The sequence below is a fragment of the Anthonomus grandis genome, chromosome 3 (genome assembly GCF_022605725.1).
Source record: "Anthonomus grandis grandis chromosome 3, icAntGran1.3, whole genome shotgun sequence".
NCBI classification, from domain to species: domain Eukaryota; kingdom Metazoa; phylum Arthropoda; class Insecta; order Coleoptera; family Curculionidae; genus Anthonomus; species Anthonomus grandis.
This window is the reverse complement of record NC_065548.1, coordinates 18,090,843-18,110,245: the sequence shown is the minus strand read 5'-3', so window position 1 is coordinate 18,110,245 and position 19,403 is coordinate 18,090,843. Positions and strand designations below refer to the sequence as shown.

Genomic DNA, 19,403 nt, shown 5'->3' with positions numbered 1-19,403 from the left:
AATGGCAGTTTTATATTACAGGCAATAAAATTTAACGACGTTTTATTGTTACATTTTTTACTACTGTTTTATTATTGTTAAAAGTAATAAATTTTCTTTTGTCTTAAAAAATTTTGTGTTTTTTGGAGTAAATAAGGTAGTACATGTATAAAAGTTATTATAATCATTTCCTTTCATATAACCTAATATTGAGAAATATTGGCTCATTAAATCTAAAATAATAACATATTTCAGGTTTTTTTAAAAACTTCATGCAAAAGATATCGCAGATTTAATTAAAGGAAGGAATGATCTCTAGACAAAGAATGATACCACATATCTGAGAAATTATATAATGTAATAAGGAAAACACTTGTAAGGGTAGGTAAGGATCTCAATTATCCGGATTCTGAAATGTACACTTAAGTGCTAAATATAAGTTGCATAAGGTTAAGCGATTGCTGGTACTGTCAAAATTGTACTTGAGTAAAAGTTTTGACGCTTAACCTGAGAGGGACAATCAAGTGTTACTTAGTTGCTATCTAATAATGCGCAATTGTACATAAAAGATAATATGAATTTAATTATAGATAGGATCATTAGGGCAGCAGTTGAATGTTCTTGATGGCACTGACCGTTCTTCAGTCACAAATAAAAAAAAAACAAATTTATTCCATGTGGAACTGGTGTGTAAATATAGAAAAAGCAGACTTTTGGAATTTTTTTCGTAATGGTCCAATGTCACAAATAATGTATTGCTTCTGATATTTACGGAAAAAACAGCACATTAATTGCAGCTTAATTTATGCTCAATCTACAAAACAATAACACTAAAACTGAAAAACTAAAATATATATTACTAATATAGACATCTTTGTATCGAGGTTTTTACATTGTTGTGCACAATATTCCTCCCAGTGCTACACTTAAAAAGATAAAACTATTATTCTGCCTGGAATCATACAATGTACGGTGATAACTGTAGATTTAATGCTAAATTAGTATACAAATAGTGTCTTAATGATAATACAAATAGTATCAAGTTATGTGCTTCTGTCATCAATTTTGAATCTGTAAGAGCAATAGACCCTTATATATATTATATATATTTTACTATTTATCTTATGTTAGTCCTTTATTTCTATATGCTATATAAATGACAATTTATAGTGATTATTGTTAATCTATTTTATAATATTGCATGTTTTTTCTATGTTATCAATATTAGTTCTCTGTATATCATTATTTGATACTATGGGAGTATACTACAAATAACCTATATACTGGGATAATTGGCTGTTAAAAAATATACTACACTAAAAAATACCTTAAAAATTAGCAAATTTTTGAACTTATTTTTTATATTTTTTTGATCAGCATGCTTCTATAATAATTGAAGCAGTATTAACAACTCCCCTAGACCACAACCTTTCAGCAGATTTTTTATCTCTAATGCCCATTTGAAAACATGTATCTTATTGCAATTTTCTGAAGGATAGAGTGTATGAAAAAGTAGGCGCTAGAAATAAGTTTCTACCAAGTTTCCTAACAATCATTTGCAGATATATATATAAATAACCAAATAAAAATCTTCCCCTAAGATAATTGATGTGACCTATTATTAATGTACAATCCCAGAAATGCTTGTGTTCTTTTATGTATTTATACGGATTGGATTAATCTGCGAAAGATACTTGATCATTTTGACATTTTTGCCATGTCCTCTACTAAGTGATTCACATCTATCCAGTTACACGTCATTAGCTATATACCACTGTTCCAATTCACAAATACACTAATTCCTCCGCAAAATGTATGTGAAATATCTTGAAGTGGGAATATCAACTAGGTTTATCTTTAATGTAAATAGGGAAAAGTAAAAGATCCAACACCGTACCCTGCGGAACTGCATATTTTATTTCCAATTTCTCGGAATAGAACGAGGCAAACCAAGTAGGAGCAGAACTTCTAAATGAGCCTCCAATTGGCCCAAGAGCCCTTTAAGATCAAACTTAGTTGAATGCCTTGGAAAAATTGCACATAAACTAGTGAGGAAACATCATATGTGTTTAAGCCTAACTAAACTTTCTCAAGAACAGAGGAGAATTATGGGAGAGTTGGTTACCTTATCTTAAAATTATATCTTGTGCTCTGCTTATCTTGGTTAAACATAAACATATAATGTTAATATACTACATAACCATATTCTGCATTTTTTAAAATAGCTCTGGGGAGTTCCCAATATTTAAATAAAACAGATTTGTCTGGGTTGACCACTTTATATGGCTGTATTTAATTTACAATTACTCAGCTAATGAATTCAAAATAATTTTTTTTGCGTGCATAAACCCCCGTAACTGTTAGTGTTTTAAGTAGAATTTTAGTGTTCTTGAAATTTAAATAAACACAAGGCTTTAAAATACACATAAATTTAACAAATTACTAACATTTTCTGGAAAACCTACTATTTATGATACATGATAATATAAATTGTCTAAATATATTAATCAGTTATCAAGTAAAGAATAAATTGTAAGTAGGTTCAAAAATATCGAATTTAATAAATTACTTCGACAATTTTTTCAATTAATCATATAATCCATTAATCATAATGCACAATTTATTGCTAGACTATTTCGCAAAACCACTTGGCGGATTAAAACATCAATATAATCTTTTAAAAAACTTCGAAACTCTAAACCCAATATATATTTCTCACTCATGATACATCCGTTCTATTTTTACTTTTATAACGGGCCCAAAAATGTAATAAAAACAATGTCATTTCCATTTTTAAAATGTGATCTGCAGCATATGCCTCCCTCATATGAAACTGTGGGCCATCTGGTTTAGTAATGGAATATTTGGAATTGCTTGGATGCTATTATTGTACTTGTCTATTAAAGGCGGTTTTAAATTACATAACCTATTGTATTGTAAAAACTGTGATGAACAAATCTAGGATTACCATTAATAAGTCATTATTTTTAATTCGCATTGTAATTTGAAAAATTAACACTATATAATAAATAAGTAATTTAGTGTAAATCATCATATTATTTGTAGAATCTGCTTCAGAAATATGACTAATTTGTGTGCAAAATAATTCAATTCTTACCTAAATTTTAAAAATAAAGTTGTATTTTGAGATAATTGCGTAAAATATTAAACAAATATGCCTGCAACTTAAAAAATAAACCTTTTTAATGAGTTGCTTATCTCGATTATTTAAAGGAATAAGTAGAACCATAGATAAGATAATTTAAACTTTTTTTTCAATTTTTTTTCCATATAAAAATATATATCAATAATAATATCACATATTATATAAAGTTTAGTTCTCAGAATGACTCCATTATATCTTCATGTGCACCATACAGTTCTGAGTATTTTATAATTGAATGTTTGTTTCAAAACGGTTATTCACAGAAAATCGATAAAAATAAAATAGGTAAATAAATCAAGGCTACCGGATTTGGTTGCCAAAATCGCACCATTTGGCTATAGAAAATGCCTGTTAATATACATATATTTGTTCAGATGTACTTCTGATAAGACTCAGTATAAGTTAAAAAATGGTCATAACTTCATACAAATAAAGAGCACCTTCGAAAATTGTATGATTATTTTGGGTATATAATTCCAAGAATCTGGGAAAGAGTAATAAAAACATGAAGAAACATAATAGTAATATATACTACGTATATCATCTAATTACTTGCAGAGGTAATGCAAAAAAGTGTGTACCAACAGATGGCATTTATGTTGATTATAAAAAAGCGTTTGATAAAGTCCCATATAATCTTCTGTTAGGAACACTAGAACATTATGGGGTTAATAGAAAATTACAAGCATTAATTAAATAATTGATTTTTATCTGCTAGAACTACCAGTAAACCTAGAAGAACAGAGTCAAGGGTAAAGGTCGTAACCCTCTTTTGAACATATGTATGTGATACTTATGTACTGTTTTTAGATGAATTAAAGCCGGGATATAAAATAATATAGTAAATATCCCAACAGGGATAAAACTAAAATAGCAATAGTCACAGTCTTGTTTGAGAGCCAAGAGTGTATTTAGTTTCCAAAGGCTTTCACAGAACATAAGAAATGTTCTGGTGGAATTGATGCTGCTTATCCATATAGATACTAAGATTTTGTTTTTACATTCAATTTCTACTATTTATAATTAGATCATGAGATGCAGTTAGTTTATCCAGAGTTTTCAAATCCCCGTTAATGTATGCAGCTGCAATAGCTAGTCTATAAGATAGTAATGGATTTTCAGATAATTAACAAAAGAAGAGAATACTTCCCTGTGGAATTTTATGTATTTTAAAGAGTTCAAAAATTACTCACCCTCTTCAACTTAAACTATCTATCTATACTATATAACTATAAATAAATTTGAGGGATATAAGTACTTGAAATGTGTTTTGGTTGATGGTGTCAAACGCTTTGCTGAATCCCAACAAAAGCAGCAACCGGAGGAATATTCATTTGAAAATACAATGGGTGTGAACGTATTAGATATACAGGTTGGCGAATAGAAGACTACACATAGGAATTATAAATGGCCACACCGCTTCTCGCTTCCTTTCTGGCTGATAAGCGGCGCAGCGAATTCCGATCGTCTGATGCTATTTTCGGCACGACACAATGACACACGACACAAAGTCTTACAGCACTATTTTATTTTTTTTTAATATTTATCATTATGGCTGTTTATAACCCTTCCGAAAAAGTTCAATTCATTAAGTGGATTTATTCTCAGTAAATTTTGAAAATAAACCGATTCCTTGTGTTATTTAAAATGTCGTGTCAAATTTTGAGACATCTTTTTGCCTCCAAGAATGTAGAAATTGTCAGATCAAAGCTCAAGAACAACCTATTCAAAGGGTCCAGGAGATAGAACGGCAGGAAGAAATGGTTTGTAGTGCTTTAGTTTAGGATTCAAAACATTTGAGCGGAAGGGTTGGATAGAAACCGGGTATGCACCATAAAACTGTGACGAGTATTTTGAAAAAACATGGATACAAATGTCTTAAATATTCCACGACTCAGGAGGTGTTTCCTGAAGACCATTGGCGAGGAATAGCATTTTGTGAAACCATGAGGGAAGAGGCAAATGAAAATTAACATTTCTTGCAAAATATGTTTTCATTTCCGTACTCACTATCCTCAAAAGTTAAATGTTATTTTGGGCGACCATATTATTGGGCCGTTTTTCATTGATGGTACTTTGAACGCCAAAAAATAACTTGAGTTGCTACAAAACCTTCTTCCAAACTTCCAACAAAAAGTTCTTCCTGCCATTCAACTCCTCCCTCATATACTGCCGTTCTAATGAAAAACGCAGTAACTTCCTGAACGTTAGTTTTGAGAAAAACGCAAAAAAACGTTTTTTTTGCTTGTATTTTTTATAAATATATATTTTTATTGTTTTTTTTCACAGAATGAAAATAAAACAAATTTTTTGATATAGGTTTCTGTGAATTTGCACCTTAAATAACTTTTTTATTCAACTTACTGCGTTTTTGTTTAATATTTTTAAGAGTATGGCATTAGTTTTGCTTAATAAAAACGCAGTATGTCATATTTACTAGTGTAAAATGCAGTATGTGAAATCAAATTATAATTTTATTTTATAAAGACAATTTTGTTTTTTTACTAATATGCAAACAAACGTTTTAACTATATATTTTATAAAAAAATAGGAACATAATAAAATTAAAATTAGTAATACTGTTAAACAGAAGTAAAGGTAACATAGAAAAATTTATGTCAATAAAATACTAAGTAATAATAATATTAAATGATTAATTTAGGGAATAATTGAACATTCAATTAAGAGTCGGCACTAATTGTGCCATTCTTATTTTGGCAATTATTTGACATAATTACATTATACATATACAATTTGACATATAATAATAATGGCACAATTAGTGCCTGCTCTTATTGAATGTTCAATAATACCCTTATATAACTATAATTAAAAATTAATCAATTGAGATGTTTAAATCTCTTGATACCGTATTTTCTGGGATTTCTTTCTGATTATTTGGGATTCCAAAATATTTGCCTGTCTGTGCTCATCAGGGGACACAGTTTTTTTAATATAACAGATTTTTTTCTGGGTTGATTCCTCTCGGTTGGTTTCTTGTACAGGGTAATGAAATGGGCTCTTTTTCGCTCTTAATGTTTAAAAATTCTAGAGTTTTTATGTTTTCATAGTCATAATTTTCCGTGTAAAATATTGCTTTACTGCCTTGATTTACCATCAGTCTAGTAAAATCACTGATATACGGCCTTGATTTAAGTTTTTTAATGCGATTTATAGATGCCAAATCTAGCCAGTCATAGAACTGATGAATATTCATATCTATAACTTGAGTTTTGCTAGAATTTGCTGCCCCAACAGCCTCCTTAAAATCTGGAAAGTCGTAAATATTTTTCTTCCATCTTTCTATTTTTTTAGAGTTCCACCTGGCGGTGAAAACTGTCTGCACTCATAAATGTGTGGCCTGGCTCAAAGTATTTAATAAAGATTTTTTGTGCAGAAATCATTCCTGAATTTATTATATACACAAGGTACGACAACATGGTCCAATTTTTGTTTTGGGCCGCATAGTTCTCCAGCCACAAAGTGATTTTAATGCAGCATTTTATGGGCATCAGTAGAATGCTGCATTTTTGACTAGAAAAATCAGATGCTGCGTTTATCTTTAGAAAAGCGTTACGTTTTGCAGATACTGCATATTTATTAGACGTTTTTTTTCGTTTGCAATTTTTTTTTTTTTTGAAAAATTACTTTAAATACTAAATATAAAATTACTAAAAATACTTTTTCTAAATATGGAGAATGTTATTTTACACAATAATATGTAAAAATCTCAAAATCGAAAATTTTGAAGTTACTGCGTTTTTCATTAGAACGGCAGTATAGACCTGGGATCAGTCTATTTTCAACAGCCATGTTTCCTGCTCAAAATGCGGTTAGAGTAAAAGAATTTTTAACAAATAGTTTCTTAACCGCCTTATGTGGTACTGGCAATATTAAATGGCCTCCCGATTTGTCAGCAAATGACTTTTATTTGTGAGGTTATCTTAAGGAGACTACTATTATGATTTATAGAAATCATAATAGTAGGCAAACGAATTTAGAGGAGTTGAGAAACAAAACTGTTGAATCTGCCAACTCCATTTTACCTAAAACTCTTTTGAAAGTAAGAAACAGCTTTTACGAAAGGCTAACCTTTTGTTTAGCTAAAGAAGGAGGTCTTTTTGAGACTTTTATTTCAAGAATTCTTTGTTAGGTTTGTGATTGAGAGTTTTATTTTAATAAAGATAACGCTTTAATTTTCAATATGCAATGCACAGCATAAAAAAATTGTAATTACGATTTCAATGTCTATCCGGGTTTTAGACATGTAATAGGAATTACTACTATTCCTATTCTAATTCCTATTACATGTCTAAAACCCGCTTTTTCCAATGCAGGAGCATAAAAAAAATATACCAATGCCGCGTAATATTTTTTTAAATTTTGCCTCAAGAGATACAGCTATCACCGGCGTCGGCGTTGTAACATCTCGCCTGTTAGCAACTTTATGTGTAGTGATCCATTCGCCAATCTGTATACGTTAAATGATTCTTGCTTCCTGTAAATTCCAGTGAGTCGTTAGGAGTATTAATAATGAGTTAGACTTAATAGAGAAACTTTACTTAGCTGGTTTGTTGCTGAATGCAAAACAGAGTGTAATGGACCAAAAAATTTATTTCTTCAATTATGTCAACCTGCATGTAAATAATATTGCGATCCTTTGTGCCGAACATGAAATCTGGATTTATAGTTGGCGCTTTTTATAATATAAACGGAAATTAAATGTTTATTAAGCCCACTCAAATACATACTTCGCCAGTACATTAATATGATATTTATGACTTGATTTTAAGTTATTTCACAAGTTGATGACTGAGATATTTATTATAATCTATTGAATTTAGAACCAGAACTCATATTGGATAAAATCTTATTAGTCCTGCATACATTATCAAGAATGTTCTATTTTTACTTGACACACTGATCAAACCTTCTCCCAATTGAAAAATTTAATTAATTCCATATGCTCATATAAAGGGAATTCTTTTTCCTGCATATAGAGCAGTAGTCTATAAAAAACCAAGTAATTTTTTCGATGTATTGCCTTTAGACTATTTATTAGCTTTAGACAATCCACTTTAGGGCTGAATTTATCGCCCGACTTTGACATCATCGAGCCACTACGAATGAGTCAGGACAGGGTCAGGATTAAAGGGTCCGTAAAGGTCTATTAGTGTAAGGAAACTAATAATTTTGGGTTCAAATGGGTTGAAATGTAAGAAAATTTGAATTCAAAAGATTTTTTTTTCAAATTAGTTAAGCAATCGTTCTTTGTACAGAACAGAGGAATTATTTATTTTGGTTTCTTCGGAGCAACGCTGGAACGAGCTGACCTTGGAAAAATTCTTGCGTCAGAAGGTACTACCAACCCCAATATCTAATTTTTTCTGTTAGCCTTTATTTCGATATTTGATTTCATAAAAAAATTGTGCTCAAAACCTTTTTACTAGGTATTTTAAAACTGAGAAAATCCCCTAGTTCCAATTTGACTATTCGCTTAATTTAATAAAAATTGTTGAAAAAATAATTCTAAAATTAATTTGCTCGAGGTGTGGAGGCGATTTTCCAATCATTATGACGTGCACGATCACAAACGTTTAACCTTTGATATTCATTACCGAGGTTACACGTCCGAAGCGCGGGAAGTTCGATGTTAAATTTCAAGGAAAATTAGAGTTTGCCCTTTTATAATTGCGTGCTCTGACACTGATAATTTTGATGAATTACCCGCTTGGGAAATTTACTCGGAAAATTAAGTGCTTATGGTTTATGGTGCAATAAGAGTTGGTTTATTATTGGTTACGTACTTTATTAAATTTACCTCAAGCACTACATTTTAATTATTTGCAAGTGTCAAAATATTTATATAAAACCCATATCTTCAGAAAAATCACACAAATTTGTTTGAGAAAAAAATACACGTCCAGTTGTCAAACAACTAATTAAAATTACCTTAAGGAACCTTCATATTTTATATATAAACAATATAAACGTCGTTATAATAGTCGTCATTTTATGGGGAAAGAAAATTATACCTGAAAAATATTTTAAGTTGAAACATTATAATATCAAAATGATATAAGTTTATATCATTTTGATATTATGGAAAATATTATTACTGATGTTAGTTAACATTCTCCACCCCCAATATATCCTTTTAACCTTATAATATTGATTTAAATTGTCCTACAATGAGAATTGATAATTAGGTAAGACTTGACTCGTTTTTTTTTAATCAAGACAAGATAGTTAAGAGTACATATTTTATCTGGAAACAATCATATTGATTAACGAAAATATAATTTAATACTATTCTAGTAAATGCTCTAAATGATGCATACTTACTTAGTGTTGTAGGAAAAACCCTTGGAATACCCGGGTTTCTTTACATCAGTTTAATCAATTTGCTTATAACTGAATAAATAAAATGTGTACAAACTTTTTTTACACATTTTACGTATTTGCTTGTTAAGAATTTTACAAGAACAAGAACTCTACGGAAAAAATACTTGATTAAAAAATGGTTGATGATGTTTTTGTGTTTAAATTTGCTCCAAAAATTAAATCTTTATAAAACCCTAGTTGTGACTGGATTAAGCTAGTTTATAAAAGGATCTATTATAAAAAATAAACAATGCTTGTAAAAAGCTCTCGGTCTCGCCAAAGTACAGAACTGCTCATTTTAATACCCACTTATACTGCTTTTGAGGCTTAATGAAAATACATTGCAGTTTTGCTTAGAAATGGATATTTTTTATTATCACTGGGGCTGTACATAAACACAAAACATTGAGCCAAATGAAAAATTATAACGTAATAAAAGTGTCAACCGGCAGCAGTTTTTTGTTAGGTTTTATTTTTGGTGAAATTGCACTTTAGACTCTGCCGTTGACAATTATAATTTTGTTGGTTTATAAACTACAGTACAACTATAGTTTTAAAAATAAAATACTTAAAAAAATACAAACGATAAACAGATAGGGCGTTCCGAAAAAGCGTAGTGTCTGCATATGATTGCTTCCCAAAATACAAGCTGTTCAAAATATTGTACCGTTAAATATCTTTTTCTAAAAATATCCAGCTAAAACTAGATTTTTTAAAACGGCAAAGAATTTTCAATTAATTCTTAAATTATACTATTCCAGTAGTTTTATAAACAATATAGGCAAAACATACCTGCTACTATTATCCTGAAAATTTCCCCCATCCAATAACCTCATCTTGGCGAAAAGCACGGCAGACACAAAAGGCACTTCCAATAACTCTTCTAGGCATATTTCCACTTGAAACTTGTACTTCTTCTTCTTAGACATAAATGATGTCATGATGATCCGAGCATTCAGCCAAAACAGAACCAGTTGCACGTGATGCAATTTAAATTAACCGTTTTGTACCTGATTTATTCTATTTACGTCATCGTTAATTCTTTGTTTGTGTAAATCGTAGTAGAGGAAGAAACGGGCTGATATGTGGAAGAAGCCGGGAAGCTCTGTAAAAGAAAAATATTATTTTAATGTATTTCATAATATGAAAAATACTTGTTTGTTTTTTATGAATATTAATTTCTCTTATATGCAGCTCAATAGATAATACTAAACAGTTTCACACATAGAAGACTGTCAAGGACAGTATAACGGTCTGAGGTTATATAATAAACAATAAATTTACCATAAATAAAGCAAGTTCCTATATTTTCAGATATAGTAGTTTTTTATGTCACTGATTTATACTTTACAAAACACTAGTAGTGTAGTTTACAAAATAATGTTTGATACAATACGATATGTTATAATAAATTAGTTAGTGTTGTTTTGTGGTTTTCTAGGCTAAATGACTTTAAAACATCTACCAATGACTTACAATTATTTCATTTATTTTTAAGGCCAATTAACCTATACAACTCCAAAACCATAGGCAGCTTAATGCATATGGTATTTTATTTGCAATAGAAAGTATAAGCTTTTCAAACCTGAGCACTAATAATAAAATCCTATACAATTCACAGAAGATTCAGTGTTGATAGTAAAGTAATAATGAATTTTTTTTTGTTTTGTAAATATTTGCTTAACTTCTATAGCATAGCTTAAAATGTATTTGTACAAAATGTGCCTCATATAAGATCTACAATGGTGAAAAAGTATGGAAACTTTTTAGGACAATGAGATGAGTATAAGTTTGCTAGTAAATTTGTGCAACATATTGGGCCGTATATAAAATTACAACACGAATTAAAGAGGCACATTTATTTTTTTGTAATTTTTGACAGAGATATTTTAGTTTACGATTGTGCTTTCTTCTTTTTAAGTTGTGTAGTAACTTATTCCAAATTAATATAATGCCATAGGCGACATTTTTTGCAATTCATACAAAATTTTCTTCATTTAGTTTTAAATACCTTCCCGACAAATTTTTTTTAGGGTGGCAAAATAGCTATTCAACAGACAGAAATTCATAGGCAAAGTGCGTTAAGTTAAAGAGAGAACGACAATGCTTTACTGATTCCCCACTTGCCCTTGCAATTGAAAAGGGAATTGCAATACGCCGCACGTCTCGAGCATCTCTATGTTCAATTTGGGTTTGACATCCATATCATTAAGATGGATTCGTTAGAAATACTGATACATTAGTACTCCAAGATTACTCGATTACCACCCAACCCATCTTCAAGAACTCTTTGTCTCCTATTGCTCAATTAGAATTTATATTGTTAAAAGGCAACCATGCTTAAATCACACTATGGTTAACAGTATCAAAAGCCCTAGGCAAAATCAGACATTGTTACTGTTATGCCCTTGGCATCTTAAAGACCTAGAATCGAATAAAAAATTTGTAAAGATTTTGTGACCACTATGATTTAATGATATTAACTAGTTGCTAATTTATCATATCGGATGGCAATTCGAATACAGCGATTTTAAATGTCACAAAGTTGTTCGACGTTGGCGATTTAAATATGGGGATTAGGATGGCCATTCAAATACAGTTATGTTTTTCTTAGGAATCCAATCTGTCTTGGAGACATGTTTCGGATCATTATCACATATCTTCTTCTTCAAATGGTAGCATTATAGTTTCCAACATCCCTTTGTGTTTTCTTATCCTCTCCTATTATTTAAGTCTATGCATTTTACCCTTGACTTGAATGATTGGCTATGTCCAAGCTCCAAGATTCAAATTAGAAATTTGCTTTCCAACCAGCCTTCATTTCCTGTCATTATATCGAAATAGTGAAAATGAAATTGCAAAACAAGTTCTTTTTATCGGTCTAAGATGACGAGCTCTAGCAAACTCCATTTGAAGCTTTCTATTCTTGACAGAAGTGGGTATTTAACAGCAACTACTTCTCTCATCTCAACATTTCTTACGGTTCTACTTATTATGTTAATACCAAATTGCTATGACGTTAGTTTTGAATTCCTCTATATTTTTCTAGTATCTAGTTCTGATATTCTTATAATAGTCTTATCAATTCGTTTATTTAATACATAGTTTTACAAGGTCTTTTCGACTTTGGCGCATCATTTCTTACATCACCACGATTCTCATATCTATTGCAATTAACGATTTGTTTTCCTTATTCTAATTAAGCCACAATTGTTTGTTTAAGATCTGATGAAAAATAATGCTTCCTTAATATAATAAACTAATATTTAATATCTTTTGTACTGTAGAATACAAACATCGGGTTATTCTGATGCAAGAAAATGTTATTTTTGCATTGATTGTGAAAATCCTAACACGGTTGTCTGCCTCCATTCCCTCGGTACTAAATATAAGCAGTGTTTTTACCTATAACCCTAGGGTAAATATTATTCGACCATTTTGGTGCTTAAGCAAAAGGCCCAACGATTTTGCAAAAAATTTTTTGCTTAGTAACATATACGTACTAAGTACTGAACATTTTAAAACAAACAATTTTGATGAACCATATTTTGCCCTAAAAGATAAAAAAAAAACTTCTTACTAAATGACATGTCTGTCATTTTCAAAATATTGCTATGCCACAGATTTACAGAATACAGATGCGAAACTGATCGAAAATACGCGTGCGAGCGCCAGACTTCAGACACGCCTCCTGGGTGATGGATTTCCATCACCCGCCTAGTACGGTGGCAAGGGGTTTAATTTGCTGCAAGCCTCCGCGCCGCGTGCTTCTAATTTTCTTTGCGTAGTACGCGTGTTTATTATTAATAATTAAATTGAAATAATATATTTGTATTTTTTTTTAGTATTATTTTTGTTGAAATGGGGGGGTATAACTGTGTATATCTTTATTGTTCCAGCCACAGTGGTGGAGGAACGACGTTATTTAGATTTCCAAAAGATGAGTTAATAAGTTAATATTTCGAGATAATGAAAAGCATTAATTTTACTCACCCATGTGATAACTTTCCTTTCCAGTATTTAATAAAATTATTTATACGGCTTAAAATATTTTATACTTTAAAATTCGCCAACAGAGATTTATCATCTGCCAAAAAATCAGATAAAACTAAAAGAAAATTAAAAATTTTGTTTCATCTTTAATGTTTTATTAAATAAGATCCTTAACTCTGTTAAATGAAATAAAAATGTACTCAAGAACCCTTAGATTCTGTTTTATTTAAGCCTATTTCTATTTTGACATTATAAATGCATTATAACATCCCAGTGAAATTATAGTGCAGAACATCTATCCCTACAAAAAAAAAATTAAAAATGCATTGGTGCGGCCAGTCCAAACCATCCTTTTCAAGGGCATCGAATATCGGGAGCTTATATCCGCGACCTTTCGCATCTGGTATTCTGTAAATCTGTGGCTATGCGAAAACTCTCCAATATGTCAATTTTGCCGGAGGATATGCGGCAGTGTTGCCATACTGGACAATAAATCCATAAAGTTTAAGTAAAAATCGGCAGTTATTAACAAAGATAGAGGAAGGAATACATTTTGGTTTTCACTTGGAAAACTTACAAGCTGTAAGTGAATTTTCTATTGTTCAATGTTTGTATTTTAGCATGGAACATCTGTTTATTTTTTTTTAATTTAAAAAATTTTATTCATTTTTTTTTTAATTAATTGGTAAGGATCCCTCATTTGATATATAAAATTTAAGAGTGTAAGGGCTGGTATGTGTTTAACCCCACTCAACCAAAACGAAAACAACCCATCCCATCCCAACCCAACTCTATGCTCGCATAATTTCAATTAATTAAAGAAAATGTAAGATGGTGACACAAGTTAATATTAAGTCCTTGTATAAAAAAATCGACATGGAAATAAAACTTTAAACAAAGTAAACCAACTGGCCTGACACCTTTATGTAATAAAATAATATACAGTGAGAGTCTGTAACTTGGAATAAATTCGATAATAAATAAATGGGGGCGTGTTCGGAAAAACGCTCGGACACGTCAATGGAGATTGTAAATTGCGCATTTTTTACAATAAAAAGTTTTTATACAGGGTGTGCCATGTAGGCGGGGCTAATACCAACTTTCTTATTTTAAATAGAAGACCCTATACGTTGTTATATTTTTGGATTCTCCACAAAATTCCAAACATTTTGATGTATCACATGCCATACCTTTATTCGATTGTTTTTAAGATACAGGGCGATAAAGAAAACGTATTTCAAAAACTTAAAGAGGGTTCTTTTAAATCTTTTTCTTTAATAAGTGTTCAAAATGTAAACCATTTACTATTTGGCAATGCCCTAAACGTGCTACAAATTCATTTTGAAGGTTTCTTATGCATTCTGGAGAAATGTTTCGACACTCTTGCCTTATTCTAGTTTTCAACTCCTCAATATTTGCCGGCTTGGTCACATAAACTTTGGATTTCAAATATCCCCATAGGAAAAAATCCAGCGGAGTCAAATCGGGCGATCTTGGTGACCATTCAAAAGGTCCTCTCCCGCCAATCCATCTGCCTGGAAAAATAGTACCCAGATAGTTTCGAACAGAAAATCTTGTTCTTGCAAAATGGGGAGGCACCATCTTGCTAAAACCAGATGTTTCTATTCGGTATATCAGCTTCTATTGAATCAGGGAATAGAACAGCTAAATTTGGAATTAGTTCTTCTTGTAAAAACTGTAAGTACTTTGCTCCATTTAAATTTTCTTCGAAGAAAATTGGGCCTATAAGTTGCTGACCTAGAATTCTTGCCCATTTACTTTTTCTGGGTGTTGAGTGTGGCCTTGCCTCATCCAACATGGATTTTCTTGTGCTGAATAACGGCAATTTTGACGATTTACTTCTCCGTTCAGCATAAATGTCGACTCATCGGAAAAGAGAATGTTTTCTGTAATAAGATTCTTATTCTGAATTAATTCCATAAATTGTTCACAAAATTCAATTCTTCTATCTGCATCCTCATTGAGTTCCTGGAGAATTGTTAGTTTATAGGGATGGCTAATAACACATCGGCGAGAACTAGTTATTGTTCTTATGTGACCATTTTCCCGAAACTGTTTTCCAATCTTGCTTATAGTACTTTGAGATATGGGTGGTAAATCAGGATACTTCTGTCTAAATAAATGCGAAACTTCATTTTCGGTTCTTGTTCTCCAAATCAAATCATCATTAAGATTTCAATCTTGTACTTTCCACTTAAATAGCCCATTTCGTAAAAAAATTAAAGGAAACTTAAATCTGATTATCCGACAGTAAAGGTACTGACTATAAAGACACATGTCTTGTAGCAATGTCAAAATTATAAAAATGCAACCTTTTTATAGGACATTCATAAAATACATTACGAAAAAAAACTGTTTACCCTGAAACGCATATTTTTTGAATTTAAATCATTTTTAAAATAAAAAATCAAAACTTAAAAACAGGTGAATGAATAATAACTAGAGGATTTTTTGACATGGAATCAAACCCTGGGGCATATATCTAATACTAATTTTAAACCTTTTATCTCCTGATGATAGACACCACTGTGTCCGAAACATGTCGGGAATTTTAAATAACTAAATGTTTAATAAATAAGTGGAGGAAGACTGCAGCATTTTCATGTTACCTTAAAATAAGAAAGTTGGTATTAGCCCCGCATACATGCCACACCCTGTATAAAATTTATTGTAAAAAATGCGCAACTTACAATCTCAATTGCCGTGTCGGAGCGTTTTTCCGAACACGCTTCCATTTATTTATTATCTAATTTATTCCAAGTTACAGACTCGCACTGTATAGGAATGAATAGCTTTACAATCCGGCAACGCTGTAGTGATTAGTTTGATTCTCCTGAATAAGTTGTGTGTCAAATGTCAATAATTTGACATTTATTTATAAACGTGAACGTTCCTAAATTAAACACTGTCATAATAGAATTCTTTTATGTCAGCGAAATTAAAGGAGACAATTTAGTAAACAACTTTAAAATAGTGTTTTTAATCGTTATATTATTTTCTTTATTTAATATAGAAATAAAGTAAAAATATTATAGATCAATATAAAAGTGATTAGTCCGCGATAAACTCTAGTATACTTTTAATATTTGTGTCCATAAGTAAATAGAAGCATAGGAAAATCGTGGTCCATATATAACATAAATTTTCGTTTTTTTTTGTTAAAAAATAGCTCATCCAAAAATTTTTTTTGTCTTAATTTAATGGATTTAAGGTAAGCTTCCTGCAGATACCAAAAAAAAATCTAAAAATCATTGAGTCTTAAATTGCTCAATCATCACCATTTTATTAAAATCAATCAGATTTAGTTAAAATAAACTGTAATGTTAGATGGAATTAGCAAACATCAGTTGTTACATTGTGAAAGAAATTTCTATAAGGGCACAGTTCAAGGGATGCACAAACGATGTTTCTTGTGATATTTTAATATCGAAAGCGACTAAATTGCCTACAAAAATGATCGAGTGCTAGATAATATGTGAAAACGATTTGTGTAATAAGTCGAATAATTTATGAAAAGGAATGACTTGGGTGGTTGCTGCTGGATTACTAACACTGTATTTTGAAATTCATTATGGTTTATTTTAGAACATGGATAAACAGAATAATTTAGCTCCATCAAAAATATTCGTTTGCGGATAGAAGAAACACTAAAAAAAGCAAATTATTAAGCATTAAAAGCATATTTTAACCACGATGTTTTATACGCACAGAATTAATGGCACGTCAATCAGCCGATAATTTCGTTTTCTAGTTTTAAATAAAGCTCACTTGTTGACGTCAAAAATAAAGTTTACTAAAACCATATTGATTTCAACATATGTAACATCAATCATCTAAATATAATTAAAAAATGTATATTTTGCCAACCAGGCAAGAAATACAAGCATCAACTAATAGCATTAATTCGTACTCAAAGTTAAAAGCGAATTTTATTGATCAAACTGTTTATGCAGCAGTTGAAACTCTACTAATTTAATTAGGATTTTGGTCCAATTTTACTTTGCTGCTATCCGGTAGTTTATTTATTCTTCCTGATATCTTAATAAGTTAATTAGATCCTTTTTGTCGAGTCTGCAGGATTAACCTGCTGCTTCGGGTTAGGATTAGTATTAAATGAAAAGCCCAAGAAAAAAACCAGATTAGACTGATTAGTTTTTTTTCACTTTTTAATATCAATTACTTTAAAAAAATATTTATTTATTCATTAAATTACATAACATATTTAATAGGTACTAATGACTCTTCAAAAGTATACCCACAACTAGCTGCTATTACCCATATGTATCAGCTTCATACTTTTACACCATAGAAAAATTAAAATACGTATTATTTATGCGCCAATTAAAAAGTTTATTATAGTACCAATTTACCACAACCAACCACATTTTTTTGTTTAATGTACAAGTCAATAAAATGTTGCTAAGGACTTTCTGGTTCCCTCTACATATGAGACTGGCATCGCGTCAAATATTATTTTCTCTGAAATATATTATTCTCTCAACCAGCATTTAAATCTGCCAACATCAAACCTAGCAGGACTTAAATATTTTTAATTAAATGGCATGGCATGGTAAAAATGTAGAGAGATATTTGCGTACTCAATAGGTTATTACCTTTTGGACACCATCCAATATATAAACACTCTAAATACATATGAACTATTGAGAATGCTATTATTAAACATGAACAGAAATTATGATGACAAGATTTTAATATTTTATTTAAGAATTCATGTTTTTTACGTCCTGAGTAAAGTGACAAGGTAAAGTATTACTTTGAGTGATCATAATGATTATTAAGACATTTCATATTTGGGGTGTTAATTGCAAGTGGTAATTTATGAGAAAGCTAAACGTATAAAAATACATAAATTTATCCTAGCTGCAAATATATGAAAAAATATATCTACCCACCTAGATGATTGGAAAAGGGCAATTTTAATTGTACAGTTAAGTCGCTATCAGGAAGAAAGGATGTGATTTGATTGAAGTTTGTTATCCAAGTGAATGGAATGGTATCTTAAAAAAATAACCTGAATAATAATTTTATTTTATTGAATACAAAAAAAAATTGAATATGTTATCTTTAGGAATAAGAACTTTATGTTCTTTTTCTTTGGAAACTAAATAAATTTTTAAAAATTCCATAAAGTGAATTAACATGTTTTATTTATATGAATGAAGCAGCTAAGGCTTGTATTAAGTTAAGATAGGGACAAATTGCAGAATTTTAGTATGTATTCCTTTAAAAAAAATCCAAATTACTGGGACATCCAAATTAGGTTGGAACTTACATATTAAATAGTAACCTAAATAAATGATTAAAGCTGAATGATCTTCCTAGGAGAGACGTTTTGTTTTATGACATAACAAACTTATAACATTGGTGAGTGCACCTTTTGCACACATTAAAGCCTTTATAAGCTTGTTACAAGAAATAAATTTCAATAATGTGACCTACAAAATTGCCATCTGTATGTATTATTGTACATGAGGTTTATTCCAGTGTATGAGGTTTCACATATATTTTCAAATTTACTTTTCATAATTTTTAAGAAGTTTTATATGTATTAAATATTATTAGTTTAACAGTACTCTATAAGAGAAATAAAAAACAAGTATAAATGGCACTCTGACAATATTCAATGAATAACTCAATAGAAAACCTTCCAAAAATAAAAAGCTAGGTTTTAACAGGACTTAATATAAAGCAGTGCATTGTAAACTGATAGAAAAAAGTTAGGGATATTGTAAATTCTTTGAGAAAAAAAGAGTTTTTGAAAAAAAAATACTGTACATTTACTTGACATGTGTAAACATATTTTATGTAACTGACATGAATAAACTATTGATTGATTGAT

The 19,403-nt window shown here is 30.2% G+C and overlaps 1 protein-coding gene across 2 annotated transcripts in view; it reads right to left on the bottom strand.

The window, feature by feature from the left end:
• Positions 1-19,403, bottom strand: part of LOC126733787 (uncharacterized) — a 57,855-nt gene that overhangs the window by 35,292 nt on the left and 3,160 nt on the right. For both annotated transcript variants that reach the window (XM_050437187.1, XM_050437188.1), the window contains exon 2: positions 10,322-10,634. In XM_050437187.1, coding sequence (XP_050293144.1) covers positions 10,322-10,470 — 149 coding nt within the window. In that variant the 5' untranslated portion in view covers positions 10,471-10,634. The remainder of the gene's footprint in view (positions 1-10,321; positions 10,635-19,403) is intronic.